General features: G+C 52.2%; 1 protein-coding gene across 1 annotated transcript in view; it reads left to right on the forward strand.

Moving 5' to 3' along the window:
* The first annotated feature begins 1,057 nt into the window (after positions 1-1,057).
* FNTB (farnesyltransferase, CAAX box, subunit beta) overlaps positions 1,058-27,683 on the forward strand; it is a 32,345-nt gene continuing 5,719 nt past the window's right edge. The window contains exons 1-6 of the mRNA XM_073346706.2: positions 1,058-1,207; positions 9,680-9,744; positions 13,013-13,085; positions 13,940-14,031; positions 26,171-26,317; positions 26,983-27,066. Of these exons, the coding sequence (XP_073202807.2) occupies positions 1,115-1,207; positions 9,680-9,744; positions 13,013-13,085; positions 13,940-14,031; positions 26,171-26,317; positions 26,983-27,066 (554 nt within the window). The 5' untranslated portion in view covers positions 1,058-1,114. The remainder of the gene's footprint in view (positions 1,208-9,679; positions 9,745-13,012; positions 13,086-13,939; positions 14,032-26,170; positions 26,318-26,982; positions 27,067-27,683) is intronic.

The raw sequence follows: 27,683 nt of genomic DNA on the forward strand, positions 1-27,683 counted from the left end.
TTAGCTCAGGGATGTAGTCTACATCCCGAGGGAGAGAGAGGTCAATACACAGGAAACCTCCTGCTGTGATACACACCTAAGAACGTATTTGCAGAATACACACAGAACACCTTACCAGCTGTACATGCATTTCACAAAGGTAACAGTCACCAGTGGGACCCAGGCTTTCATTTAAGACCTCCCATGACACTCTTTGGTGACCTAGAATGTACACATCAGAGTCACGACATTCCTGTAACCCCCTTGCCATTGGCATTGAGGGGTATTCGAGGAACAAGGGGCACACGGGGGGCATGCTACGGACCCAGGGGAGACAGCTGCACCAGGGGCATGTGGCCGAAACACTGGGGCATCCAGGAGGGGCAGGCATGGCAGCAACACATGTGTGAGTGGGCACAGTACAGGTATGCAGGAGACATGCTAAGGGCACCTGGGGCACAGGGCACGCTAGGGGCACATGTGAAGGGTGACACATGTAGGGGTGAGAGGCACATGTGAGAAGGGGACATGCTAGGGGCATGCAGGGGACATGGTAGGAGCTCACGTGGGAAGGGGACACGCTAGGGGCACATGTGGGAAGGGGGCACGCTAGGGGCACACGTGGGAGTGGGGCATGCTGGCAATATGCCAGGAGCATACAGTGGACATGCTAAGGGCACACGTGGGAAGGGGACGCACTGGGGCACACCGCGAGGAAGGGGGATGTGCGAGGCACATGCAGAAGACTTGCCAGGGGGGAACACCCGGGAAGGGGACTTGCTAGCGGCGCGCGGAGCAGACGGTAGGGGCTCACGTGGGAAGGGGACACGCTGGGTGGGGCTGCACACGGAGCACACGCCAGGGGCACGGGCAGCAGGGGCCCACGCGCGCGCCAGGAGCCGACTGGCGGGGGCAGGCAGCGCTGCAGTCCCGGCCAGGGCCGGTAGGGGGAGCCCAGGCGGCGCCGCGCAGGCCGCCAGCGGGGAGGGGCCCCACCTGGGCGCTGCCCTCGGCCGCCTGCACCGGCGTCCGGCGGCCGCGCGGGGGAGCCGCCGAGTGGAACGAGCCCGGCCCGAGCCTTTCTGTCCCCGCCGAGCCGCCGTCGGGCTCCCCGCCTCTCCCTTCGCCGCGGAGCATGGCGGCCGCCTCCAGGCCCCCGCCGGGCCCCGAGCCCGGCCGGGAGCGTCTGCGGGACGACGGGGTGCGGACCCTCACCTCGGCCGAGCAGGTGGGGCCGGGGCTACGGCTCCCGGCGTGCCCCGCGCGGGCCGGGTTGGGGCGGGGCTGGCCGGGGCGGGGCGGGGCCGGGTTTAGGTTAACGGAGATCAGTGCCCTGCTACTGGCAGGGATGGGGGAGTTTATAACAAGGAGCCAGTCCGGCCTTGCTGCTGCCCTGCTGGGTGATCTTGGGCAAATCCCTTCCTTTCCCCGTGCCTCAGTTTCCCCCCCCCCCCCGCGGCTTGTGGGCGCTCTCACCCCTGCAGCGGGGGCGCGCCCGGCGTCGTGCCGCCGGGCCGGGATCAGACACACGTGTTAGTGGCGGTGGTTTAAGGGGCCTCCGGGAACGGGCTGCCCTGGGGAGCGGCGGGAGTCCCCCTGCGCAGGCCTGAGAGCCGGAAAGGGCCCCCTGGCTGCCAGGCTCTGCTGGCCAAAGCGAGGGGAGCGAAGAGAGCAAAGGCTGTGAGTGGCGGGGAGGAAGGAGGCTCTTAAAACAGGCAGATGAAGAGTCCCAGCTGGTGCTAGAGACCGAGGTGATAGACGAAGTCCCGGCGAAGTTCTGATTTCAGTGTCCCTATCTCCCCGCCCAGGGACCGTTTCAGCAGGCAGCTATAAGCGTGGCCTGGAGCGTTGGGTCAGAGTGGAGGAAAGTTCCCAAAAAGATGCATCCGTTTTAGGGTTTTGTACTGGTGCCCGTCACCACAGTGTCTGGGCCCCTCCCACATTCATTAGATGGGCATTGCAAGGTCCCTAGTGGACTTTGAGTCTTCCACACGTCTCCCTTCTCCAGCCATGGGACGCTCTCCTTGGGTAGGTTTGTTGTACTAACAGGCATTCTGTTTCTGGCGGAAGAGCTGTATTAAAGGAGATGTGGTGGCATTTCCTAAAGCTGCCCAGGCTTTGGATTCGTTTAATCTCTGCTGGAAGTTTGTTCTGCAGCCAGATCCCTTTGAGTGCTTTATTTCAGTCTCTTATAGGCTCTCACACACTTCGCCCGGGGTTTTAGGTTCTGCATTGCCCCGGAGAAGTGCTCCAGAGGTGGAGATGCAGTCTCTAATGCAGCTGGGCTTTGGTCCATTAATAGCTTTCAGAATCGGGACCAGTTGGCTGTTGTCTCTTTAAATGAAGGGGTAGGGTTCTTTCCACAGAGTGTAGCTGATTAGGCTCTGGAGAGATTCGGGTGCCCATGCTGGCTGGCTGTGCTGTGAATGTGTGCGCCCTAGTCGCAGGGACAGTATTTGCTGAGCTTTTTGCATTAATTGCGTGACTCAAACCTGGCACATCTGTGCTGGAAACAGGAAGTTCTCTCTGGTGGTGGCAAAGATGAGAACATTTTGTCCCTCTCCCCTTCTGTCTGTGGCACCTCTGTCAAGTCAGAGGCCTGATGGGGAGGGAGAAATAGCCGTGTGGGTGTGTTCAACAGGAAAAAGACACTGACAAATGGAGATGTATGCTGAGCCCCAATAGGTCGGTGTGGCCCTGGCATTCTGAAGTATGGGATACAAAACCACTACTAAATCCATCCAGAACTGCCCCCAGTGATTGCCCTCCCTGGAAGTCTGTCTCGCCTGCTAGGCCTCTGGAATGATGATGGATGCTGCCTATGTCTTCTGTCTGCGCGATCTCCTTTCTTCCCCCTCCTGCCTTAAGGGCAGTTGGGGGGTAGGGGGCAGAGGGGAACAAGTGGTGGGGCAGCCCTGCTCAACAGCTGATGGGGTGGGCAGGACCACCTGCTGAAGACCTGATTGGCAGCCAGCCCCAGGGCCACCAGAACAGCAGCCCTGGCCAGACCCATGGGTGCTGAGCACCCGGTATTTTTTCTCCAGGGGTGCTTGAGCTGCTGAGCACCTACAGGGTCGGCGCCTATGCCTCAGCATCTGAAATGGCTTCCCGGATGGGGGGACATCGGTGCTGATCCAGATTTAATAGATTCCAAGGCCAGAAGGAGCCACTGTAGTCTGATCTCCTGTCTAACACAGGCCAGAGAACTTCCCCCAATAATTCCTAGAGCAGAGCTTTGAGAAAAACATCCAGTCTTGATTTAAAAATGATGAGTGATGGAAAATCCACCACAAACTTAGTAAATTGTACCAGTGGTTCATTACTCTCATGGTTAAACATTTACACCTTATTTCCAGTCTGGATATGGCTAGCTTCAACTTCCAGCCATTGGATCGTGCTATGCCTTTGAATTTCTGGAGTTCATCCCCCAGGGCAGGACCAGCAGGCATGAAAATGCTTCTGGATCCTGGATTCTTATCTGTGAGAGACCTGCTGCTGGTGTTCACTATGGCCGGCAGTTCACTTAATGCTACAACCCCTTTCCACAGTATCATTTTTCTGACTAGTTATTAAGGGGTTATTTGTTTTTTTTTTCCTGGCGGCCAGACTGCGTATAATGGAAGTGTTCCATATTGGTGTCTAGGCACTTATTCCTGGGCCCAGATCTCAGTGGGGTATTCCCGTGAATACCCTGCTCATGCTGAGGCTCTTCACTGAGTTTGTAGTCAGGCACTGGCCTTCCCTGTGGTTTGTGACCACATACCATACGTGCAAGCCTCAGGTCACCACTAGTGTGGTCTAACGCTGCTCGGGGCATGCCTACAAAATGTTGAATTTAAATACGGGCAGCTGCCAGTGCCTTGTTTAAACCAGTGGCTCTCAACCTTTCCAGACTTCTGTACCCCTTTCAGGAGTCTGATTTGTCTTGGTATCCCCAAGTTTCACCTCTCTTAAAAACTACTTGCTTACAAAATCAGACAAAAAAACACAAAAGTGTCACAGCCATGCTGTGAAATTGAAAAATTGCTGAAAAATTGCTGACTTTCTTATTTTTACCATATAATTATAAAAAAAAGCAATTGGAATATAAATATTGTACTTACATTTCCGTGTAGAGTATATAGAGCAGTATGAACAAGTCGTTGTCTGTATGAAATGTTACTTTGCACTGACTTGGCTAGTGCTTTTTATGTAGCCTGCTTTTTATGTAGTTGTAAAACTAGGCTACTATCTAGACGAGTTCATATACCCCCTGGAAGACCTCTGCGTACCCCCGGGGTACACGTACACCTGGTTAAGAAGCACTGGTTTTCACTGTCACTCCTGCTGGTGCTACCCCTAGTGGAGGATGTTGCAGATCCAGGGTCGGAGGCTCAGATTGCCCCTTCTGGCTCAGTTGTGCAGCATGCTGCTGTCCAGCCGCAAAGTGGCTGCGTTTTAGGGGTGTTCTGTGCGTGTGTATAGCATCTAAAGAGCTTTGGGATCCTTTAGAATGATCTAAACACAAGGCGGCAAATACAAATAGTACCAGGGACAGGACTTCTATGTTCAGCGTCAGTAGAGGCTGGATTTCTGATGGTGGGGAGAGGGACACTGGAGCCATTTACTAAAGCAAGGTTTTGGGTAGGTGAGGCTTTCCCCAGCTCTAGCATAGAGAACTCACTGGCTCCCCAGGACACGCTGCCTTAATGTTAGAGGGAAGGAGCTCCAGTTCTGGAAGAGTTCCTGAGTCCTGCACAACTGAAGCTGTGCTCTGTTGTCTGTGTTGCTGGGGTGTCGAGACCCCAATCGTGGGCCGGGACCCCCCCTGTGCTAGGTGCTGTATGGAGAGAACGCCGATGGTCCCTGCCCCAAAGACTTTGTGGTCTAAGTGTAACATGAGCGACAACAGGTGGATACGACATATAAACGGTGCAGCTCCCGGGATGGGGAAGAGCAAAGCTCCGGGGCTGGTGCAGCCCTGGTGAACATATTGACCAGACGTTTACCAGAGTAAATCAGGGTTTCACCACATAGTGTTTTCTGGAGAGTCTCCAATATTGTAGAGCAGGCAAATGCTGCCCACAATATATTTGTGTTCCTGGGTTGGGGTAGATGAGTGCAAATTCCTCCTACGCTAGGCAAGGCCAGCGCTCTTAGGAGGGGAGAGCTCGTGATCGTTTTCTCGCTATTTGTGAAGCACGCACGTGGCTCAAGAATGCGCCTGTCATGACCCTTTTCTTAGAGCTTTGTGGTGTCTGAGTCAGTCGATTCATGTTTCTTTCCCCTCTTTTGTTAGGAAGGGTTTACCGAACGCCTCAGCTGAAAGTGATGCTTTATGAGACGTGTCCTGCGTTCGCATTTTCCTAGAAACAGAGGATTCTTTAGTTGTTTTAATTAGAGAGCGTTAGCTAATTTTCTGTCCTCCCCACGGTGAGCCTGTCTTGCTTTCTTTGAGGTGTGCGGAGCGGAAAGGGAGGGCCCTCAGGATCAGCTGGATGGAGAAAGGGCGTGGAAGATACTTTAGGAGGAAAAAAAAATCTCTTGGCATCTTGCTTGTGATTGTTACTTATTAGGGATATGAGGGTAGCACCTAGGAGCACCAGCTGTGGCCCAGGACCCACAGTGCTAGGCACTGTGCAAACACAGAATGAGAAGACAGTTCCTGCCTTAAAGAGCTTACTGTCTGTTTCTGTTTTGTCTGGGTTGTCTAGTTAGCATGGAAGCTCTTTGGAGCAGGGATTGTGACTTTCTTTGTGTCTGTCCAGCCCCTACTGCAGAAAGACCCTGATCCCGATTGGGGCCTGTGAGTGCCCCCATAAGAGAAACACTAAATAATCTTAGTGCTGATGAAGGCGTCAGCCTGACAACCCTGAAGACTTGTAGCCCTCTGTTCTCACCATGGCTTTGTACACGCAGATCCGCCTCATTCCTGCCCTGAAATGATTCCCTGCAGCGGTGAAGGGGGAGTTTGGTGTTTCTGGCTCACGCAATGCTTGGCCTCTCTGACTTGCATCTCCAGGGAGCGGCATCAGTAGCTGTGTTTATAGTTTCCCAGCTCTTCCAACAGAATAAAAACCCCTTTTGTCTCGGGTATAACTAGAAAAAACAGGATTGTTTCCAGATCCAGAGGATACCCACGCCACATCCAGGTCGTTACATTATGAAAAGATATTGCCATCGGCTTTGCCGAGCACACAGTTAGTGTGCTTCAAAAAACAGACCTAGGGGTTATACTACCAAATCGAGTTAATGTTTAAATTTAGATCTCTCTGCTCTCCCTCACCCGGGAGTTCTGGGCTGGATGCAGGGATCAGCAGGTAAGATTCTGCAGCCCGTGTCATTCAGGAGGTCAGCCTAGATCAGTAGTTCTCAACCAGTTTATCATTCTGGGCCGCGTATGCACAAATTTGTTACCTGGGTCACAGGTTGAGAACCACAGCGCGCCCCCCACAGACCCCTATGCCCAGAACCTCCCGCCCAGAGACCCCTCCACAAAATGGGGCAAGGAGTGGAGCCCTGGGCAGGGGGGCCTGGCGGCAGGGACCCTGGACCCTGCTGTGTGGGGCCGGGTGGTAGGGTAGCCAGACGGCAGCCCAGATACTGACCCCGGACCCTCTATGGGGCCAGCTGGACAGCAGCCCTGGACCCCTCCATGCGGGTCCAGCAGGTGATTCCCACCACACCACATGCTGCCTGGCTGGGAAGCCCAGACCCCTTGGTGCTGGGCTGCCAGGCAGCCAGTGATCCGGACCTGCGTGGCCCATGGCCTTTAGCACACAGCTGGGCTGCAGCTATGTGCTAATTGGGCTGCGAGTTGAGAACCGCTTGGATGAATACAATAAGGCCAGAAGCACCAGAATCTGTTAATCTGTACACCATCCTAAAGTAAAAATGTCTCAATCTCTCATATTCCCAACCAAAAAAATCACAGACGGAGTTAAAATTGAGTATATATTATTAACTGAAGAGTAAGAAACATCTCAGAGATTATGTGATTATCTCCCAAAACGAGCATTAGAAACTCAGAAAATTGAGAATTAATTTAAAAGAAATCCAGGGTCTAACACAATCCAGTGGCTGGAAGTTGAAGCGAGAGAAATTCAGACTAGAAATAAGCTGCAGTGAGGGTAATTAACCATTGGAATGACTTGTGTATGGTTGTGGTGGATTGATTGGATGTTTTTGTAGTAACTGTATAAAAGGTATACATTTAAAGAAACACTTTCTCAAACAAATTCAGTTATATTACCCATCGCTGACATGAGCTAAACACACTACGTTTTAAGTATCACAGCAATCCGTGGATTAATTCAGGGAAGTCCTATGGCCTGCATTCTCCAGGAGGTCAGACTGGATGGTCACGGTGGTCCCTTCTGACCTTAGAACCTATGAGGCATTAAGGTCTGGAGACATATAGATACGGCACCCAGACAGCCTTAACTCGGCTTTATAGGGGTGCCATGTAATAACAATCCAATTATAGTGTCATACTTTTTGCTATCGGAGGTCCCGGAGTAAAGTGAACTGGTTTTTAAAGGCAGTTTTTTTCCTCATGGCCAGTTAAACTGAAGCCTGGCTGAGGAGCAGTTTTCTTTTCAAGCTTCCTGATAAGCTGCTTCTCTGTTGGAGATACATGAATTCACCTTGGACAAACAAAAATCATGTCGGGTTGATTGATGGCTTACAGGTACATTTTGATTCCTTGAAAAGGAGCCTCCGATAAGGAAAGCTAATATATACTTAGCTGAATAAACCCTGTCGGATCAGGAGGGGTTCTGACACGATAGAGGAAAAGCCTTTTGAGAGTTATTGGCGTCCATTGATTTCTTTAGGGAGTGGTGAAATTTGCAAAACACGGCACCGTTGCTGCCAGATCCAGCTTTGTACGTTTGCAACCTGATGAATTCCAGAACCAGCGACTGTGGTTACGCAGCCAACTGCTGTCCCTACCCCTCACGTGAGAAGTGGCAAGGGCAACTGAAGGCACCATGTGGCGCTGTTGGGCCATGGTTCCGTTGGCTGCTTGTAGAGGTGATATTTGGGTGGCTCTTAGCTCTCTGAAACCCGAGACATCTCTGCCCTCGTACCTCAGAAACAGAGCATCTATCAGCTCTTGGCCAATTGGAAAAGACCGACAAGAGTGACTGCCCAGAAAACCAAGTAGCAGAGATGTTCTAGTAAAGACCCTGGCGGTTGTACTGCGTCTTCGGAGTGGCACAGTGGCCAAGGCCCTGCTCCAGCATGCTGCTAGGCACATGCCTGCCTCTGCTCACGTGAGCAGCCCTATTGACCTCAGTTAGACTGACTGGGTCAAGTTAGGTGTGTGCTTAAGAATTGGTCGGACTGGGGCCTATACGTTCATTACTGTTGCGGAAAGGGATTTTGGAGTGGCCAGCCGCCTAGACAAGAGAGATTGGGAATTCATGGTATACACAAGACTGATGCTTTTAAGGCACTCCTAGCCCCTTCCTGTAATCGTTCTTTAAGATCTGTCTTTGGAGCATAGAGTCATAGCAACACAGGCCTGGAAGGGACCTCGAGAGATCATCTAGTCCAGCCCTGTGCTGAGGCAGGAGCAAGTCAACCTGGCCCATCCCTTGCAGGTGGGACAAACACCTGCACTTAAAAACCTTCCTCAGGGTGAGTTTGTAATTCACAGCCGGGTGTTACTGCTGAGCCTTTCCCTTAAAAGATCTGGTGACTTGTGGCGCTTTCTTGTTGACTGGAGAAGGTTGACTTGCTGCTGTCCCTTGGTGGTTGGTAGTCAAGTGTGATCTGTAAATTGACTTGTCTGCCTTGTCGGGCCTCAGCGTGCTGTCCTGGCGGAGGGTGGTGCCCAGGTGTTAACAGGGAGAACGTCCCCCTGTGTTGTTTTCTCTCTCCAATGATAACACATCTACGGTTCCTTCCATTGTCTGCGCACGGGTTTTGTACCGATTGTAACTATGTCGGTTAGGGGGATCGTTGTTTTTACCAGTAGAGGCATACTGCTCCAACGCCTGATGGGGACAGTTACACTGGGGCTAATTCATTCCCCCACCAGTACGGGAACAGCTGTACTAGTATAAGGACCTTGATACTGACAAAACTGCATCCACACTAGGGAGAGATTATGCCGCATTCAGTAGCCCGGGACGAGCTTGTGGCGGACAAGGCCTAAGCACTCTGCTAGACCTCCTGGAGTGTGCCCAAAGCCCATTTCACGCACAGGGAAAGTGAGGCAGAGTGGGTGAGTGATGTCCCACAGCCCCACAGGGGGTTGGAGACAGGATGAGAACAGAAGAGTTCCTGACTCGCTGTCCTGGGGTCAGACCACCACATGGACTGGAAACACATGTTGATATTGATCCCGGCTTTCCTCGCCCTGTTCTGTTGGTGAGAGTGAACTTGCTCAGACATGAGAAGCAGCTGGGGATGCCCATCCAGCCACGCTACAGGCCTCTTTGCTGGCCAGGGGATCAGAACGCCAGAAGCTGTGTGTGGCTCTGGCAGTGTGGTCTTTTCTCATGTTGTCGTCCTGTAACTCTGCCCTGGAGTCTGCTGTCTGGTCCTAACTGAGCTGGTCTTAACTGAGCTGCTCCTGCATGGCTGGATGGGCTGTAGTCACAAATGCTGCTTGCTAGGTAAACTTGGTGAGGTTGCTTTTCAAAACTAAAGATCTCTTTTTCTTCCCCTCGCCCCTTCCTTTCTGCTGCTTCATGACCGTCACTCCCTGCAGACCAGAGTGGAAGACTTGGTGCAAGAGGTCTTCAGCGCTTACAAGACGAACCACCACGCCTCACAGTAAGTTACTGTAGCAGACCCAATAGAAACCAGGGGAGGAGTGTTTGACCTGGGATTTTTGGGTGAACTTTGCAGTGTGGTGCATTTGGAAGTCGTGTCCGCTGGCCAGGTTTTAACCTAGGCCAAAGCACAGCCTCAAACGTGCTACTCTCTGTCTTGGTGGTGATTGTCAGTCGTGTTAAGTGGACACCCTCTTTTTGCCCATCAAGAGAGAGCCCAGGAGTCAGACATCCCTGTCTCTGCTTTTCCATCTCACGTTGGTTTGCTCACGTGTTCTGGCTGGCTGGGTCGGAGATGTGGCCCCTAGGAGCTTCCAGTGCAGCCTGATGCTGCATTTAGTATTGATCCAGAAACTACAGCTCCCATCATGCATTGCTCCACTTTGACCCAAGCTGCCTGGCTGCATGTTGGGAGGCAAGAGGATTAGCCGAACACATTTGCCACCTCCTGGGCTAAGCTGTAAGGGTAACTCGCTGGATCTTCAAACCCAACAGCTCTGCTGCTCTGCCCACCTGGTGCGCCCATCCCATAACCTCCCTGCGCAGAACCAGCTTCCATTTGCACGCACAGCGCTGAGTAACACGCCTGTGCAGATGCTGGAAGGGTGGGAACAGTGGGGGATGGGCATAACACCTGCAGCATTGCACCATCCTGTTTCCTGGGTGAACCAGGCTGCCTTTTCCAGGTTGGATTCTGTATGCCCTTAGTCTCTGCTGATTGGCTCTCTGCCCCATCCTCCTCCCACCCCTTCTTCCTCTCAGCGCTTCTCCCTTCTCTTCCTCACTCCCTACTCCTGTTTTTTTTCTCCCTCTTCCCCTTCCTCATATTTACTCCTCCATATCCACTGCCCCCCAATTTAAAACCAAGATCAAATCAAATCCAGCAACAAAGTATGGAACTAATGGAGTAGCACCAGTCATCATGCATGTGCGAACTAATCTCTTCCCCCATCCAAAGCCTCCTCTGGCTAAAATCCAGCTCCTGCTGCACCTGATCTCAGGTGACCTTTGTTTCCTCTCATGGGAGACCTCTGAGGAATCGCTGTTACTTATGGCAATTGTTGCTCCTACCGTGCACATGCGGGCACTTGACTGAATGCCTGAAATCAGGTGGCCACCGTGTTACAAATGATATTTTCACTCCGATAATTCCCACGGGCTGATAGTTCCCAGCTGAGAGCAGGGCCCTGGTGTGCTGGGGGCTGTACAAACGCAGAGCAGCCCCTGCTCCAGAGAATTCACACTCTAAATAAGAACTGTTCCTGACCTCTGAGGGAAAGGTCCAGGTTAGGATTATGTTCCATACTAGGAGCCAGATTTACAAAGCAGCTTGGGAGTTTAAAGGATAGGTACCTAAGCTAATCCTTAAAAATGCCCAAGCAGGTTAGACGGCTAACTCCCATTGACAGCCAATGGGCCTTAGGCACCTCGACCCTTTGGTGGGCCACTTGGCACGGGTCTGCATCTTTAGGTACCTCAATCCCTGTGTCATTCTGGCCCTTGGTGGCCCAAAGGGAATGAGTACCTCATGCTTCTGTGTTTTAGCTCTGTGGGAACATGCAAATAATGTGGTTCAGTTAACAACCAGTTCCAAGCCCTAGCATGTATTTGACTTAAAACCAGTGAGAGCAGAGACGGGTGAGAAGTGGTGGATTAAAACCACAAACGACCTGACAGAGAGACGGGGGCCAGACTCGACAAGATGTAGAGCAAGAAATTCCAGTCTCTGTAGAAGGGGCAGCTCTGTTGCGAATCAGTTGTTCTCCTGTTCTCTTCCTGCGGGGAGGTCAAATTTCCCAAATCTATTCTAGCAGAGAGGATCACAGCTGGTACTTTGCGACTCACTGGGACTGCCTCGATTGGCTGCACGTGGTAATGCTGGCTGCCCTTTGCAGTGAGATCCCTGCCCCGCCTAGCTGGTGAAAGCTTTTGTGGAGGAATGTAAGAGAGCATCTAGGCAAGAAAATGGGTTTTTAACTGACATCGGAGGCAGTGGTAATGCAAAGAGCCAAGTGAGCATTACGCTTGGCTTCTGGAGGGGGGTCGAGAGCTGCACGGGCTCCTGGGAGAACAGAAGGTTGTTAGTACTCTGATAAATATGGTAGTCCAAACCTTGTGCTTGCTCTCCTAAGCGCTGCTCAGCAGATGGCAGTTATGCCTTACGATAAACTCAGGACCGACAGCTGCAAGGGTGGGGTAGAAAACAGTCCCAGAAGGGTAAAAGGCCCCCCTCCCTATTAATTGAGGAGGGGTGACTACAGGTCAATCAGGTTCAGCTGAGAAGGGGTTACCAGAGATCAATTAGGATCAGCTGAGAGGGAGTTACCTGAGGGCAATTAGGATCAGCTGATTCCAACTATGGGCTGCCTGAGACCTTTTTAAACCCTCCCCTGTTGGTGAGAAGGTGGGGGAAGGCAAGCTGCCAGTAGGCGAGCCTCACCAAGAGGGGAGGCTGCATCCCCTCCCATAGGGGAGGGAAACCGACCTAAAAGACTGGCTGAGAGAAGGAGCGGACTGCCCCTGTGCAGCCAAGAGGGACTGTTTTACCCCAAGCCCATCTCACCAAGTCTAAAAATAGCTGAGGGCTGGTGAGACCGAGAAGGTGCCTTGCCTCAGCCTTCACAGGGCTTTAACAGCAAAGAGCATTTGTGCCCACAATAACAGTATGCACCTGTAAACTCTATATAGGGGGCTAATCATTCCACAGGCCATTCTTCTTGCCCTTAAAATCCCGCCTGTGAGATCCTTTCTCTCTTTGCCCTGACTAACTGGTTGATGTGCTGCTGGAGAAGTGCTTCGGGGAAATCTGTAACTATCTGCAGTTCGTGGTAGCTGCAGAATTTCTTTTCCTGAATCCTCTAGGCTAAGGATGCCTGAACAGTGTCCGGCTGAGGGCTGCATTAGCAGCTCGCATGGTGCTAGAAAGTCGCACTTAATTTGCATCAAGCCTTTCTTACCTTGATCTTGGCTATGGAGGAACTACAGAAGCATGCATTGCAGCCTAGCAGGTCTGAAGAAGGTGGAGTGCCGCATGCTGCAATTTGTCATGTTGCGTGGTAAAGACACAGGCACTTGCAGTCTGCTCTGTTTCATGGAAGTTCTGCTGTCTCTTGGTGTGTATGTCGTGCTTGTTGTGTGGTATCCGAGTGGCCTAGAGGATACCATGTTAGGTCATCCCCGCTCTCAGGGGCTGGGATGTAAAAGACGAATACACTAGTAAACGCTGGGTGAAGCTTCCGAGCGCTCTTCTTCTTCTGTTTGCCTTTTAGATTTGTTCTGCAGCGCGAGAAGCATTTCCACTACTTGAAGAGAGGCCTGAGACAACTGACGGATGCCTATGAGGTAAGCATGCAGTGGCAAAGTCACAGCTGCCTTCTGCAGCCGTCCCATCAGCCACCCCAGTCCCAGAGCTGGCAGCAGCAGTCACCAGGGATCCTATCCAGCTTGTTTCTCAGCTTGTAAAACTTCCCACTTCTTCCCCCTGCCTTCCTCGGCCTGTCAGTCTGCCAGTACAGAGCATGCTGCGGGGGACTCGCGGTTACTGTTTTGTCCAGGGGCACTTTTGCAGGCCATGTTGTAGCTACTGGAGCTCTGGTGCTCATTCCATTGCAGTCCTTGCATTTAAAGGCCCAGTACCATTGATTGGTTATCACTGGGGTGTTTTATGCTTATCTTTGATGCATTTTCCCAGTTTTCTAGGTGACTGGTTTAATTTCAGTTAGGCATCCTCCTTTGCTTCTCTGCTGATGCTGTGTGCCATTAAATGGCTGAAACAGCATGCCCCAGAGGTGGCTGCATTTCAGCAGTGAGTGGAGTGATCTCTGTGCTGTGTATATGGTCTGTAAAGCACTCTGGGATCCTTCAGGATGAAAGCCTTTATTATTGTTATAGAGTTACTTGCTTTCTAGATTCTTTGTGGAGCGTCTCTATAATTTTCATGGCTTTGCAGGTGTTATGAGTTCCATGCCCTCCTAGTCCTCTGATCTACCTTGACATGCATTGTGACTTTTCTACTTCTCTTCCTTAGAATAATTTCAGTTGCTCGCTAATTCACCCCAGAGCCGTACAAGTGAATCAGCTTCATTGTGCTTGTCCTCAGCGTAGCCCTGTCTCCATCTCCCTGCTGCCGCGTAACAAACGTATTGTCGGCAGTGCCAGTCCAGGATCTGACTGCTGTCGTCTTTCCCCTTCTGTAGTGTCTGGACGCCAGCCGCCCCTGGCTGTGCTATTGGATCCTGCACAGTTTGGAGCTGCTAGACGAGCCCATCCCAGAGTCTGTGGCTTCGGAGTAAGTCCTGTTCGGTGTGTGGTTGGTACTCTGTAACGATGCCTATTGCAGCAGGAGGTTTGCAGTCCGTAAGACAGGATATTTGAACATAAACTCCTGGAGATCTCTTCTTGGTCTCCATGATATTTACAAGTACTGTACTCTGGTCTAGTGGGCAAAACGGGAATCCTTCCTTCTCCTCAGGTTGGCTTTTAAACCATTGTAAAACCTTCTGCTTAGCACCAGCCAGGGAATCTCACCAACTGGGTCCTACACCAAGCCCAGCGACTTATCGCCTACATGGTATCAGTTAGAAAGACATGGGGTCTTGATTGAGAGGCTCCAGGTAATGGAGAACCTGCCTCCTGCCTAGGTGAGCTGTGTGGGGAGTGGGCGGCCCCTACCCTCGCTCTCTGACCTCACACAGGTCCGTGAGCTGCCCCACTGGAAATCGGATGCAGCAACTGGCTCCGACTTAAGAGGAAACGAAACCAAGTTGCTCTGGCACTTCAGGATGAATTAATCCCTGGGGTAACTCCACCGCCTGCGCTGGACTCGCACCTGGGAGGAACGTGGCCCATTCTGTTTCATCCCAATACTACGTAAGGTGTCCCCATTACCTCCTGTTACCGTTCGCCAAACAGGGGATTGAACAGTGCCGCTTTTTTGTGCCGGGGTAGGAGAGAACTGTAGCACTCATAGGTGTGGATCTGGCCCTGGTGTCACTGGCCTGTCAGCTGCAGCCAGCATGGTTTATAAACCAATCACCCTCTTTAGCTCTCTTGGTATTTCTCTCTCTGAGGGTTACCTCCCGCTCCTTCGCGGAGTTGCTAGGCAGAGAGCACTGACTCCCCCATTCGGCTCCGTGTCAGCCCAAGACTTCTAGCCAAGCTAAAGCACGTCTCTTGTGATCTGCTACTGATTCGTTGCGTGACAATGTTCAAGTCCCGTAGGGCCTGATTTTCCAGTAAGCCAAGATGGGAGGCCTCTCTGGACCCGTAAGCTTGCCTTGTCCACGCAGGCCAGGGCTTCACGCACACGAATGGGGCTGCATGCCGTGGGAGTGCTCCAGTTCCCAATGCGGCTGTGCAGTTGTCATCTGCATGTGGACCTGGGGCCTTCACCTGCTGACAATCAGGGCGGTAACGTCTCTGTACCTGCGGTTGTGTCTGCCATAGAAATCACTGCTCTGACCCACAGAGAGGGCTGTTTTGTGGCTTAATTCATGAGTGTTAATTTGGGCAGGATGCTTCCAGGTTTCCAGTGTCCCAGGACTGTCAGAAGGTATGGGAACCCAGTGGCCCTGGCCCCTCCAGAGGAAGAGCAGGCAAGTGTGTGGCAAATGGAGAAAAGACACCCCAGTGTTCCTGGAGACTGTGCCAGCCATGGGGACGGCACACAAACCTCCTAAGCAGGTGGAGAAGGTGATGTACAGTGCCCAAGAACTGGAAAAAGAAGGGACCTCCCCAGTCCAAATGGTTACGGAAGGGCTATGTCTGATTGCAGTGGTGCTGACGGGGGTTAAGCAGGGAGAGGGTGCAGAGCTCCCAGCGTCTCACGGTGCCAATGCTGGAATGAGCCCCACACCCTGCAGGGGGATGGCACGGCTCAGCTCTGGGTTCAGCAGCCGCAGAAGGCTCTGCTCTGTTTGGTCATTTGGATCAAGTTTGAACCAGGGGGATACAGAGCACGAGAATGGGGAATCCCAGGGAAAGAGAGAGAGAAAAAAGACAGATCATGGATGAAACCGAGGGGAAGGAGAAGGCCAAGCAGAGGGCCAGAGGGAGATGAAAGAGGAAATGGGCATGCTGGACTGAAAGGAGGAGCACTGTAGATTACTAGAGAGGCAGCTGGATATGGGGCAGAATCTACTCTGTGCTCCAGTTAGGGTTTATAGTTGGGTCTCCCTGGGCTTTCCAGTCTCTAAGTGTGTTTGAGCAGAGAGGGGAGCTGTGCAGCCAGGCACTGAGAGGGTTAACGCTGGGCTTGCTGCACCCAGAATTGCTGAGTCTGACTCCCTGTTGTAACCCTGGGGTGCCCCCTGCACCATCCCGCAGCAAGAGCTGCGGTGATTGGAGGCCTTTCCGAGCCCTCCACACCCTTGCATGTGACCTAACACCACTCCTTAATCAGGTGCCGCTCACAGAAGCGGGACGGGTTCTGCGTCTCCATCCTCCTCAGTGGGCGTTCAGACAGGCTGCCGGGTCGCTCTGCCCCTTATCGATTGCATCTCTGCCTCGGCCTTTGAGAACATCTCATGTGCAGCTTCTCATCAGTAACATCAGCCTGGCCCGAGCAAGGTTCAGACCAAGATGTGGGAGATGATAGGTGCTTGCTTCATGCAGATAAACTACAAATTCCCCTGCTGCTTTGACAGCCAGCTCTGTCTGAGACACTGGAGTGAGGAGAGCTGTACAGACAGCTAGCTCGCTAGCACCTGCTGTTCGAAGCGGTTTACCCCTGCCCAGCTGCGCTGATGCAGTCCTGGTTTTCCTGTTGGGTGTCTCTAGAAACTAAATAAATCTGTTAGCTGCAGCCATGGCGTATCTGTTTAACCGCCATTTCAGTTCCCACCCCTACTCTCTGCTGGACCCCTCTGTCCCACAGGTAGTGGCTTGCTGTCCTGACAAGCTTCCAGGTGTGTTGTGCAGGTGCATTGTCCAGGCCCGGCTCTGGCTCAGCGTCACCCGTCCCGCACCTGGGAGCGACGCTGGAGAGCAATCCCTGGAGGTGCTTTTGTCTGGGTGCTTGGCCAGCTCTCCCCGTTCCCGCCCCTGCATGGATAACGCTGCTTCTGCAGCACAAAAGCACTTTGTGCCATTCATCCTACTCCAACAATAACCCCCATTGTTGCCTTCCTGCACGGCAGGGGGCATCTTGTGACAGTTGTCGATGGTGGTGATAAGGACTCGAGCCAGTCACCTCCTCCAGGACGCCACCCCCTTCTCTTGTGGGCAGGGAGCTGTGCAAAGGAAGGCGCTGGCTGAGGTGCAGCACGGGGAGGTTGGTCACAGATTCAGTGAGGCCGCATGCACTGGTGGGGAGGGAATGCTGCCGGTCCGGCAACGCTGCCGTGCATCTCGGAGACTGAGACGGGAGCACACGGGCGGGAGGGGAGCTGCTCTGGTGCTTCTGGGCTGAGCTACTTGGCAGTGCCTGGGCTGAGCTACAGGCAGGCGCTGCTGATTAAGAGGAGCTGTGTGGAAAGGGAAGGCAGTGTTGTGTAGGGGGTAGGGGACTCAGGAGACCTGGGTTCTGTTCCCAGATCTGCCACTGGCCTGCTAGGTGACCTTGGGCAAATAACTTCCCTTCCTGTGCCTCAGGTTCCCCACCTGTAAAGTGGGGACAAGGATACTGACTCACGTTGGAAAGCGCTTTGAGATGAACTGATGGAAAGCGCTAGGGGTTATTAATAATAATTAGCACTGTTGATTAATTGCAGCTAACTCACACGATTAACTTTACACACATCGCTGGCAAATGCATCAAGCACTCAAATTGAAAAATAAATGAGAGAAAAGTGCTTTCCCCCTCTGATCTCTCTCACTGCTTCTGATCTTCCTTATTACAGGGCAGAAAAAAGGCTTCAGGCAGAAGAGTGATCCACCCCTTTAAACTAACAAATGTTTTCTCCTGTCCAAAGCAAAGAAGAAAGGCCCTGAGGTGATAAGAACTGCAATGGGATATTATTATTACTAGGGCTGTCAAGCGATTAAAAAAATTAATCGCCGTTCTAATCACACTGTTAAACAGTAGAATACAAATTGACATTTATTAACTATATTTTGGATGTTTTTTACATTTTTAAATGTATTGATTTCAATTACAACACAGAATACAAAATGTACGGTGCTCACTTTATATTCTTATTTTTTATTACAAATATTTGCACAGTAAAAATGATAAACAAAATAGTATTTTTCAATTCACCTCATACAAGTACTGTAGTGCGATCTCTTTATCGTGAAAGTGCAATTTACAAATATAGATTTTTTTTGTTACATAACTGCACTCAAAAACAAAACTGCAAAACTTTAGAGTCTAGAGTCCACTCAGTCCTACTTCTTGTTTAGCCAATTGAGAAGAGAAATAAGTTTGTTTACATTTACAGGAGATAAAGCTGTCTGCTTCTTATTTACAATGACACCAGAAAGTGAGAACAGGCATTCGCATGGCACTTTTGTAGCCGGCATTGCAAGGTATTTATGTGCCAGATTTGCTAAACATTTGTATGCCCCTTCATGCTTCAGCCACCATTCCAGAGGACATGCTTCCATGCTGATGATGCTTGTTTAAAAAAAAAAAATGCCTTAATTACTTAGGCCTTATCTATAGTACTGATCTACTTAGGCCTTATTTACAGCACTGAAACTTTCTCACTCAGGGGTGTGCTGTAAAGTGGCAGTGTAGACAGTGCACCAGCACTGGGAGCTACTTCCCTCATAGGGGTGGTTTTTTTACAGCGCTGGGAGAGCTCTTTACAGTGCTTTCACATTGGTAGTGAAGACATACCCTTAGTGACTGAACTCCTTGGGGGAGAACTGGATGTTCCCTGCTCTGTTTTACCCACATTCTGCCATATATTTCATGTTCTAGAAATCTCGGATGATGACACACCATATGTTGTTCATTTTAAGAACGCTTTCACTTCAGATCTGACAAAACGCAAAGAAGGTACCGATGTGAGATTTCTAAAGATAGCTACAGCACTTGACCCAAGGTTTTTTAAGAATCTGAAGTGCCTTCCAAAATCTGAGCGGGACGAGGTGTGGAGCATCCTTTCAGAACTCTTAAAAGAGCAACACTCTGATGCGGAAACTACAGAACCCAAACCACCAAAAAAGAAAATCAACCTTCTGCTGGTGGCATCTGACTCAGATAATGAAAATGAACATGTCAGTCTGCTTTGCTTTGGATCGTTATCAAGCAGAACCCATTATCCGTATGGATCCATGTCCTCTGGAATGGTGGTTGAAGCATGAAGGGACAGATGAGTCTTTAGCACATCTGACATGTAAATACCTTGCGACACCGGCTGCAACAGTGCCAGGTGAACGCCTGTTCTCGCTTTCAGGTGACATTGTAAACAAGAAGCAGTTAGCATTATCTCCTGCCAATGTAAACAAACTTGTTTGCCTTAGTGATTGGCTGAAGTAGGACTCATTGGACGTGTAGCCTTTAAAGTTTTACATTGTTTTATTTTTGAATGCAGATTTCTTGTACGTAATTCTACATTTGTAAGTTGCACTTTCATGATAAAGAGATCCCACTACTGTACTTAGGTGAATTGAAAAATACTATTGCAAATATTTGTAATAAATAAATATAAAGTGAGCACTATACGCTTTGTATTCTGTGTTGTAATTGAAATCAATATATTTGACAATGTAGAAAACATCCAAAAATATTTAAATAAATGGTATTCTATTGTTTAACAGAGCGATTAATCACAGTTAATTTTTTTAATTGCGTGATTAATCACGATACATTTTTTTTTAATTGCTTGACAGCCCTAGTAGTAATAATACCCCATTGCAGTTCTTATCACCTCAGCGCCTTTTCCTTTGCTTTGGACAGGAGAAAACATTTGGTAGTTTAAAGGGGATGATCATCCTTCTGACTGAAGGCTTTTTCCTGCCATGTAACAAGGACCCTGAACGTTACCAGCAGCGAGAGAAGGGATCAGAGGGGAAAAGCACTTTTCTCACATTTATTTTTCAAATTGAGCGCTTGATGTATTTGCCAGCAGTGTGTGTACAGATGTGCTGTTTCTCCCCACCTCCACCTCTTTCCCCCCCCCCCCTGCCATCACCCGTTATGGGGCACAGATGTTTGTAAAGATCTGAACCCTCCTGATGCTGTGAGAGCACTCCAGGCATGTGGAGCGCATGTTGAAATCACCTAGGTGTCAGGCGGACCATGTCCCTTTTAACTGCAGAGACTCTGTGGACAGGGAGCTAGAAGGGACTTGGCCCCCCCGTGACCTGTTGCCAGGTGTGTCCCAGCTGCTTTGCTTGGTTGTTATTGAGCTGCCAGATACTCTTGATGTTGTGAGTCAGTGGTTAGTATCTAGTTTAGCACTCGCTTGATCCCTGCCCCTGCCTCTTTTAACAGCATGCTGGGATTGCTCTGGTGATCGCTCTTCTCAGACCCTAGCACCCCTCCCCATTCACCCCAGCTGGCCCTTGGGGCTCTTTGGGATCTACAGGTGTCTGGGTTGGGGGAGAACACCAGCGAGCGCTGTTGCTCTGCTCCCACCCACATTGTTCCTGCTCTTGGGGTGGGGGTGGGGGATAGCACCTACCGTGGTGTTGGAATCTCAGCTCTCATCTTTGCTGGCAGGAAGCTGCGTCCTTAGCTCGGCCGGGCTAATACGGCTGAACTGCACCAGGTGAAGTCCTGGCGCGGATGAGGCACTGTGGAGATTTCACACGTGTTAGCAGGTCAGGGTAAAGGCCAGGGGGAGCCCAGGGTTCCCCCCCTACCCTGCTTAATCACGGGAAGACTCCAGACTGGGCTTGTCTGCACTAGGATTTCCCAGGAGCTGAGAACACACCACCTTTCCTCGGGAAGATGCAGGTGTGAGAGAGAACAGCTCAGAAACCCGGATTGGAATTCCCTTCATGCTGTGATAACAATGAGAACCCCACAGTCGTCTATCGCACTTTCTAGCCACAGATCTCCATGTGCTTCACAAAGAAGGCCAATATCACTATCCACATTTTACAAACGGGGAAACTGAGGCACAAGGCAGGAAGTGACTTGTCCAAGGTCACCCAGCAGGCCAGTGGCAGAGCTGGGTTACAGAACCCAGTTCTCCTGAGTCCCAGTCCAGTGCTCTCTCCACTGGAAAAGCTGTTGTGTGAGTTGTAGGGGCAGGGACATGGAAAGAGGAAGTTTTATTGTTTCATCTAATCAGACTGTCCCCTTCAATATACGTCGGACTGGATTAATTTTTATCCCCTCTAAAATCTGCCTGGGCGTGCACACTTATTTCGTTTTGGAAACCCATCTAGCTGCAGGAGGGGTTGCAGTGTCAGTGTTGGATTGTCCCTCGGGAGGTTCTGCCGTTGAATCCACGCACCTGGGGAGATCTATGTGAGTCATGTTTGGGGGTTAGGATTGGGCGAGAACCTGGAGCCATCAATCCATCCAAAACAAGTGATCGGCACTCAGAGCCGTTGCTTTTGACAAACAGACCCCAATCCCAGCTTCCCTGCTGCGAAGAGACACAGCCCACAGTGGCACTTAGCAGGGAACATGCGTCAACCCCATAGTGACTGGGGGCGAAGGAACAAAGCAGGGGAGGGAAATGCAATGAGAAGCCACCAGGCAGGTAACGGTGGTGGCTGCTGAAGATCTCTGTCGTCTCACCAGGCTGATGGTGTCAGCGAACAGGACTGAGCTGCCATGATGAGTGTGGGACTCCCCAAACACACAGATCCAGGCTCTAGCTAGAATTAAGGCCCAGGAGGCGAACCATCAGCACGGTCCGGCAAATCGCTCTTTAAACACCACCTTCCAGAAGCCGCAATTAAAGGGACACTTACGAACACGGGGCTAGAAGAAACTATCCACACTTAGCTGAGCTGTGCAGAGAGGTAGTGGAGACAGCTCAACGTCTGCATGTTCCCTGAGTGACAGTGGGGCTAGAAATTCAACCTGCCTTTTTCCCTGTGAGTTGAGCAGAGCGGCACTTTCCTGCCAGGCCTCTTCTGAAATGTCCCCCTCGCAGGACCTGACCAGCCTGCTAAATCCAGCCAGAGCAAAGGCAGATACAGGTTGGTTGAATGCAAAGGTGTATATACCATGCAGTACTGTATTCAGAGAGGGTCACAGGTACAGAACAAAGCAAACCCCTCTGATGTAACCCTCCTGAATCCCTATGCAGGATGGAATTGCATTTCCAGGTAATGTTTAGGGCGGTTGGAATCAAGGAGCGGCTCTAGGTGAGCACCACTCTATTTTCTACCTACACCGAACTGACCTAGATGGAGAAGCTGAGTTCCAACCCTGGCCGTACCAAGCCCTGGAAATCTCTCTTCTTTGTGTGTTGTTTGGGTCTGGCTTGATGAAGCTAATGCCAGATAAAACAAATCAGTATGGAGCGACAGAGCCCAAATGGAGGGAATTCTGCTGCTCGAGCAGCAAGCGAAGGCTGATTAACATTAGATTTTGCCAGGTTTCAGAGTAGCAGCCATGTTGGTCTGTATCCGCAAAAAGAACAGGAGGACTTGTGGCACCTTAGAGACTAACAAATTTATTTGAGCATGAGCTTTCGTGAGCTACAGCTCACTTCATCGGATGCACACTTTAGGGGAAGAGGCTTCATACACCAAAGCCAAAATCCTCCGACTTTTCTATCTCCCCTTCAAGTTTTTTGTTTCCTTAAATGGGGTACAACAGTAAATGCTCCCTCCAGTGACTAAAAATTCCCCCTTTCATGTTGCTGTGGGGAAGCATGGGTCTCAAACCCAGGCCCTCAGACAGGGCTCAGACTCACTGGGTCCGGCAGGAAGTGTGGGCTGGTGGACCCTAGCTCACTAGAGGTGCCACCCTTGAAGCTCCTGATTAGAGGAGATATCCAGTCTCTCCGATGGGCTCAAATCTGCTATTTAAGCCAGAAGGAGGTACTGGAAGTTGGCCCAGTAACTAGGTGAATTGCTGGCTGCTACATCAGACCCTGCCCTCTCGCCTGAGCCCTGCCTTCGGGCCGTGTCCCTGATTCTCTGCCCTCCTGCCTTGTTCCAACTCCCTGCTCCTATGCCCCACCCTTGGCTTGACTCCTGGCTCTGTCTTCCCCCTCCGACACCTGACTCCGGTTCCTGGCTCTGACCTGTATGTCTGCTTGCCTACATTCTGGTCCATGACAATTACTTGGCCTGTTAACTGGGCTGCTCAACTAGTGGAAAAAGCATCTATCCTGCATTTCAAATGTAGCTAGCTCAAATTCAGGGGTGCAGTCAGCCCTGAGTTCCTCTCTGCATGCCCGGGTTTGTTGTATTCTCGGTGTCATTACTCTGTCACCTCAAGAGGCTTCAGGATTTACAGAAAGAGGTGAAACCGGTGGCTGATCCCAGACATTTCTCATGTACGTAAAAGTGCTGTTGCTGTGGGCTCTGGAAGAGCAGCAAGGCCCGGTGGGTTGGAACGGATGCTTTGTTCAAAGTCATTTCAAGGTCGCCACCGTTGCATTCCAGGGATCAGCAGGATCTCTCTCCACGTCTCTTCCAGTGAGTCCCGTGGCAAGTGCTGCTCAGTTGGTTGACCAGAGGGATGATTTTTTCTCCGCCTGAGATCTGAGAATCCAGCCCCCTCGGAGGCCCTTTGTGCTGGCGGTTCGGGGGCTACGGTCAGTCCTAGCTGAGCGCTGTCTCCATGCGTCAGGCACGCTAGATAGCGGCTCGCTGGGTGGGCCCTTCCAGCTGTGCAGGCGAAGAGCGGTCAAAAGGGATCAGTGTCAGCGGGTGAGACGGCAAGGTTTATCTGCGCCACGGGGTTAACTCCAGTGATCAGCAGCTGGGTTCGCCCGGGCCGGGTGTGAGCAGCCCTTTGCCTGCCTCCTCGCTGCTGCGCTGCCCCGGGGGGTGCTAGCGATTCCCAGGGCGTATGTGCCGCAGCAAGCTGAGCTGCTCTGGTTCTTTCCCAGTGCATTGTGGGAAAGCTTCCCTCTCCTGGAGGGGGGGGGACGGACCTGCGGGCAGGCGCTGGCGGACTGGCAGCGTTTAAGAGGGTTAGCCTGTGTCCTCACTGCATACTGGTCTGGTTACCAGCCTGAGCGAATGCTACACCCAGACTTTAGCCCACACCCTCAGCTGGGCCAGCTAGCCTCGGCTGAAAACCCCGCTACTCTGGGGTAAGCGAGGAGGGGACTGGGCAAGAGCTTGGGCTGACTGCAGTGAAGACAGACCCAGAGCGAGTGTACCTGGGCCATCAGAGAGGTGGTTTTATGTAGCCCATCACAGCTGCACTTCAGTAGCGATGCTCTTACCAGGTGGACACGGACAGACAGCCACTAAACCGTGTCTCTGCCCATGGCTTCCTGTCCAGCAGCATAGCAATGACCAAAACGACGCCCTTAAGCAGGTTGGGGTGATTGTGTTCTGAGAGGTGCCCGTTCTGACCACTTGGTGGCGCTCCATCCCCAGCATTGGCAGGAGGGAGGGCCTGAAGCAAGTGACTGGGGAGACTGGGCTGGTGTGAAAGCCTGAGTGGCTGTCAAGATGCTGGCCGCACTTGGCAGGTTAAACAGTGTGTGGCACGTTGAAAGAGACTGCGACAGCAGCGAAAGCGGGGGACGGAGGCTGCGGCTCTTCAGGAGGTGCCCCGCAGATGCCGTTTCTTGGTCTATTTTTCTGTCTGTGTGTGGCACAGAGAGCAGAAAGACGCCCCAAGGTGCTGGGCCCCAGCAAACTCCATCAAAACCCAGTGGAGCTGCTGGGGCTCAGCACCTGCCTCCCGGGTGTTATCAGGTGACCATTAGTCATCGCCTCTGCTCCTTGTTTGGGGGAAATCAAGTCACTCCCATGCTCTGTGCCTCAATTTCCCTATCCATGAAATGGGGATAAGGTTATCGCCCTGCTTTGCCGGGCACGTTGAGATCTGTGGATAAAGAGCGGGTAGACCTGGCATGGACATAGAGGAGACCCCATTTCTTGGGAGGCAGGATAGATCAGCAGGCTGAAAAAAGAATGTCCTCATGACAAGAGCAAATGGGTCAGGGAGTTAAGAGAGACAGCGTCTGTGCGACCTACAATGATGGGAGGGAACGCCCGGGACAGGCTAGCGATGGACGAGAGGAGTGGGGAACGTAAGATGAGGTAAGGAGGAAGCTGTGTGCGGTCAGAGCACGAGACCAAGCCAGTCCTGCAAGGTGTGATGCAATGTAGAGGCAATGCAATGAGATGTGCAAATGTATATAACGGAAGAGGTTTGCTGTGTGGACCCGCCCCCACACTTGAGTCTGATCAACTCTGTGCAGCTTTGCTGTGTGGCAAATAAAGGCACCTGAGTGGCCCAGAACGGACCCTGTCTTAACCTTTATTTTTCTCTGCTAACCTGCTGTGTTCCAGATGACTAATAAACTCCGTTCTGAAAAGGCTGCCATGTGTCACTGCAAACATAGGCTGGGGGGCTTGAGCCCCCAAAGAGAAGCCAGGTCTCTCCAGGGGTCTGGCTCAGTGGGACGCGCTGGGCAGAGCTCACAGGGTAGAGGAGGAGGGCTGGAGCCCAGAGGCTCCATCTTGGAGGCGGTGAGGCCGCGTGGCTGGCGCAGGCGGGAGAGTGGGACCCTTGCGGGGCTGGCGTGCTGAAGAGCTTCTCCAAGGGACTGTTTAAAAGCTGGGGGCTAGCACCGATCCCGGAGATCTGCTACAGCAGGTGCGGCCTGCAGATAGTGCAGGCTCCAAAGGATCGATTGCACTAGGCCTGAACTGCGCTGCAGGCTGTAACCTGCGTGGGACAGACCTCTGCCCTCGGGATGCCACGCTGAGCTGCGTTGGGTCACAGGCTACCCGGGAGGCCCCTCCATCTCCAGTGCCCTGCTCCCCCAGCGCCTTAAGATGGGCGCTGCTTCCGTTTTCTTTGTAAATGACCTGCCCAGCCACCCTTTCCCTTCAGAGATTCCCAGGCCAGCAGGGACTCCTGTGAGCATCTTGGCTGACCTCCCGTTTAACCTAGGCCAGAGACCTGCCCCAGAACAATTCCTAGAGCAGAACTTGTAGAAAACCATCCAATCTTGAATTAAACATCCACCACAGCGCTTGGTAAATTGTTCCAATGGTTAATTACCCTCAGTTCTTCTGGACCCTGCTAGGTTCTCTCATAACCCTTTGAGATTTTGCTGTCTATCTGGGCACCCCTTTCTTACATTCATAGTGCTCCAGGTTAGGCTTCAGCTCACAACCTTGGCAACCCAGCTCAAGCCAAGTACTCCTTCGGTAGTGCCGTGTGCTAGCCAATTGCGCCGCCAGAGCAAAACCAGCGGCCTGACTGGTGGGCCTGGGCCTGGCGATCTGTGAATCCCCCCCAAGTCCCACGTGCTAGCCGCTGCACCACGCAGCCAGCAGACAGGCCGGGGTTCTGTGCTGGGGATTTGAAGTGCAGGATTGGGTGAACTGTGCCCAGGTATTTTTTTGACCAACCCTGTCTCTCCCTCCAGTGTCTGCCAGTTCCTAAGCCAGTGCCAGAGCCCCAGTGGTGGATTCGGAGGAGGGCCGGGCCAGCACCCCCATCTTGCTCCCACGTATGCCGCTGTCAGTGCCCTCTGCATCATCGGTACCGAAGAGGCCTTCAACGTCGTCAACAGGTGAAAATGGCCCTGGTGCAGGATTCCCGCCCCGCTATGGGAGGCGGGAGGGAGGTGACCCAAATCACAGCCCTTCTTCCCAGTGGGCTGGAGCCCCGCCTGCTCTCATGGCTTGGTACAGCTCTCGCAGGTGTCAGCAGAGCAGACATCTGTCGCTTCCAGTGTACGGCCCGTGGGTGTACACAGGAGAAACGCCAGCTGAGGTCTTTGCCACAAGGGCTTTGAGATCTCTGCTACACAAGGTGCTCACGTGCTGGGCTCCCATGGGCGTTATTGGGGGTTGTCGGCTGTCCAGCACCTCAGAGGATTTGGGCCCTGGGTGTCCAGGAGGTAAGGAGCGGCCTCGTATAAAGCCATCCACCCCCAAACACCCAGGCCAGGCCCAGATCTCTACCCAACCCTCGCTGAAAGCAGGCCCCTCCCGCTGCCCCTGTTGGTTGGTTCCCCTGCGTGGGTGGGGATGTGGCAGTTTGATTGGCTGGGTGGTGTGACTTACTTTAAAAAGAAATTGTGAACCATCGTGGTGCCTGTGAAAGTGAGACGCTAACGGGGCTGGCTGGAGCTGACCCTGCAATGGCAACGTCCACCTGCTAGTGGGCCCCTGGCCTGGCCAGCTCCTGTGTTGGGTGGCGTGAACCCCTAACAATGCCCTTGCTGCTTTTCAGGGAGAAGCTCTTGGAGTATCTATACTTGCTGAAACAGCCTGACGGCTCCTTCATCATGCACGTGGGAGGTGAAGTGGACGTCAGGTGGGTGGGATCAGTCACAGCACCGGTCAGAAATTCCAAGGCCAGGAGAGACCGACCTCCTGCATCGCCCACCCCACAGATTTCCCCCCCAGCCCGATAGCTTGTGGCTGAGCTGGAGCGGAGCTGTTGGGAAATCGTCCCATCCTGGTTTAAAGACTCCAGGTGATGGAGGTGTGGAATAGCTGGTGTCATCTGCCTGGCAGTGTCCCAAGTTGAAATCCTTGTCTGCCAGGCAGCCCTGCAGCTACGGACAGTATGGGGACGTAGGGAAAGGCAGTGCATGGTTATATCAGTCTTGGGACTTGTCTGTGGGTGGCAACTTCCTGCTGGGACCATGCCCGGGTAGTGCTAATGGTGCACCTCCCATAGAAGCTGAGCCGGAAAAAGGCCCTCTTCTCCTGGAGTCGGCCACGCTGGGTGTAACCAGAGCAGTAGAAATAGATGGTCAATTTCCCCATGTAGGCAAGCCCTTCATTTCACCAACAAGCAAACCACAGCTGACGAGGTGATCCAGGGTTTCTGTCTGGGAGGTGTCCAGTGTGGGACGTCTTCTGAATTTTGCTGTAGGCCTTTAGCGTCGCTTACCTGGAGCAGCACCTGAGGCCCTTGCTGAGGAG

The sequence above is a fragment of the Lepidochelys kempii genome, chromosome 6, assembly GCF_965140285.1.
Source record: "Lepidochelys kempii isolate rLepKem1 chromosome 6, rLepKem1.hap1, whole genome shotgun sequence".
NCBI lineage: Eukaryota > Metazoa > Chordata > Testudines > Cheloniidae > Lepidochelys > Lepidochelys kempii.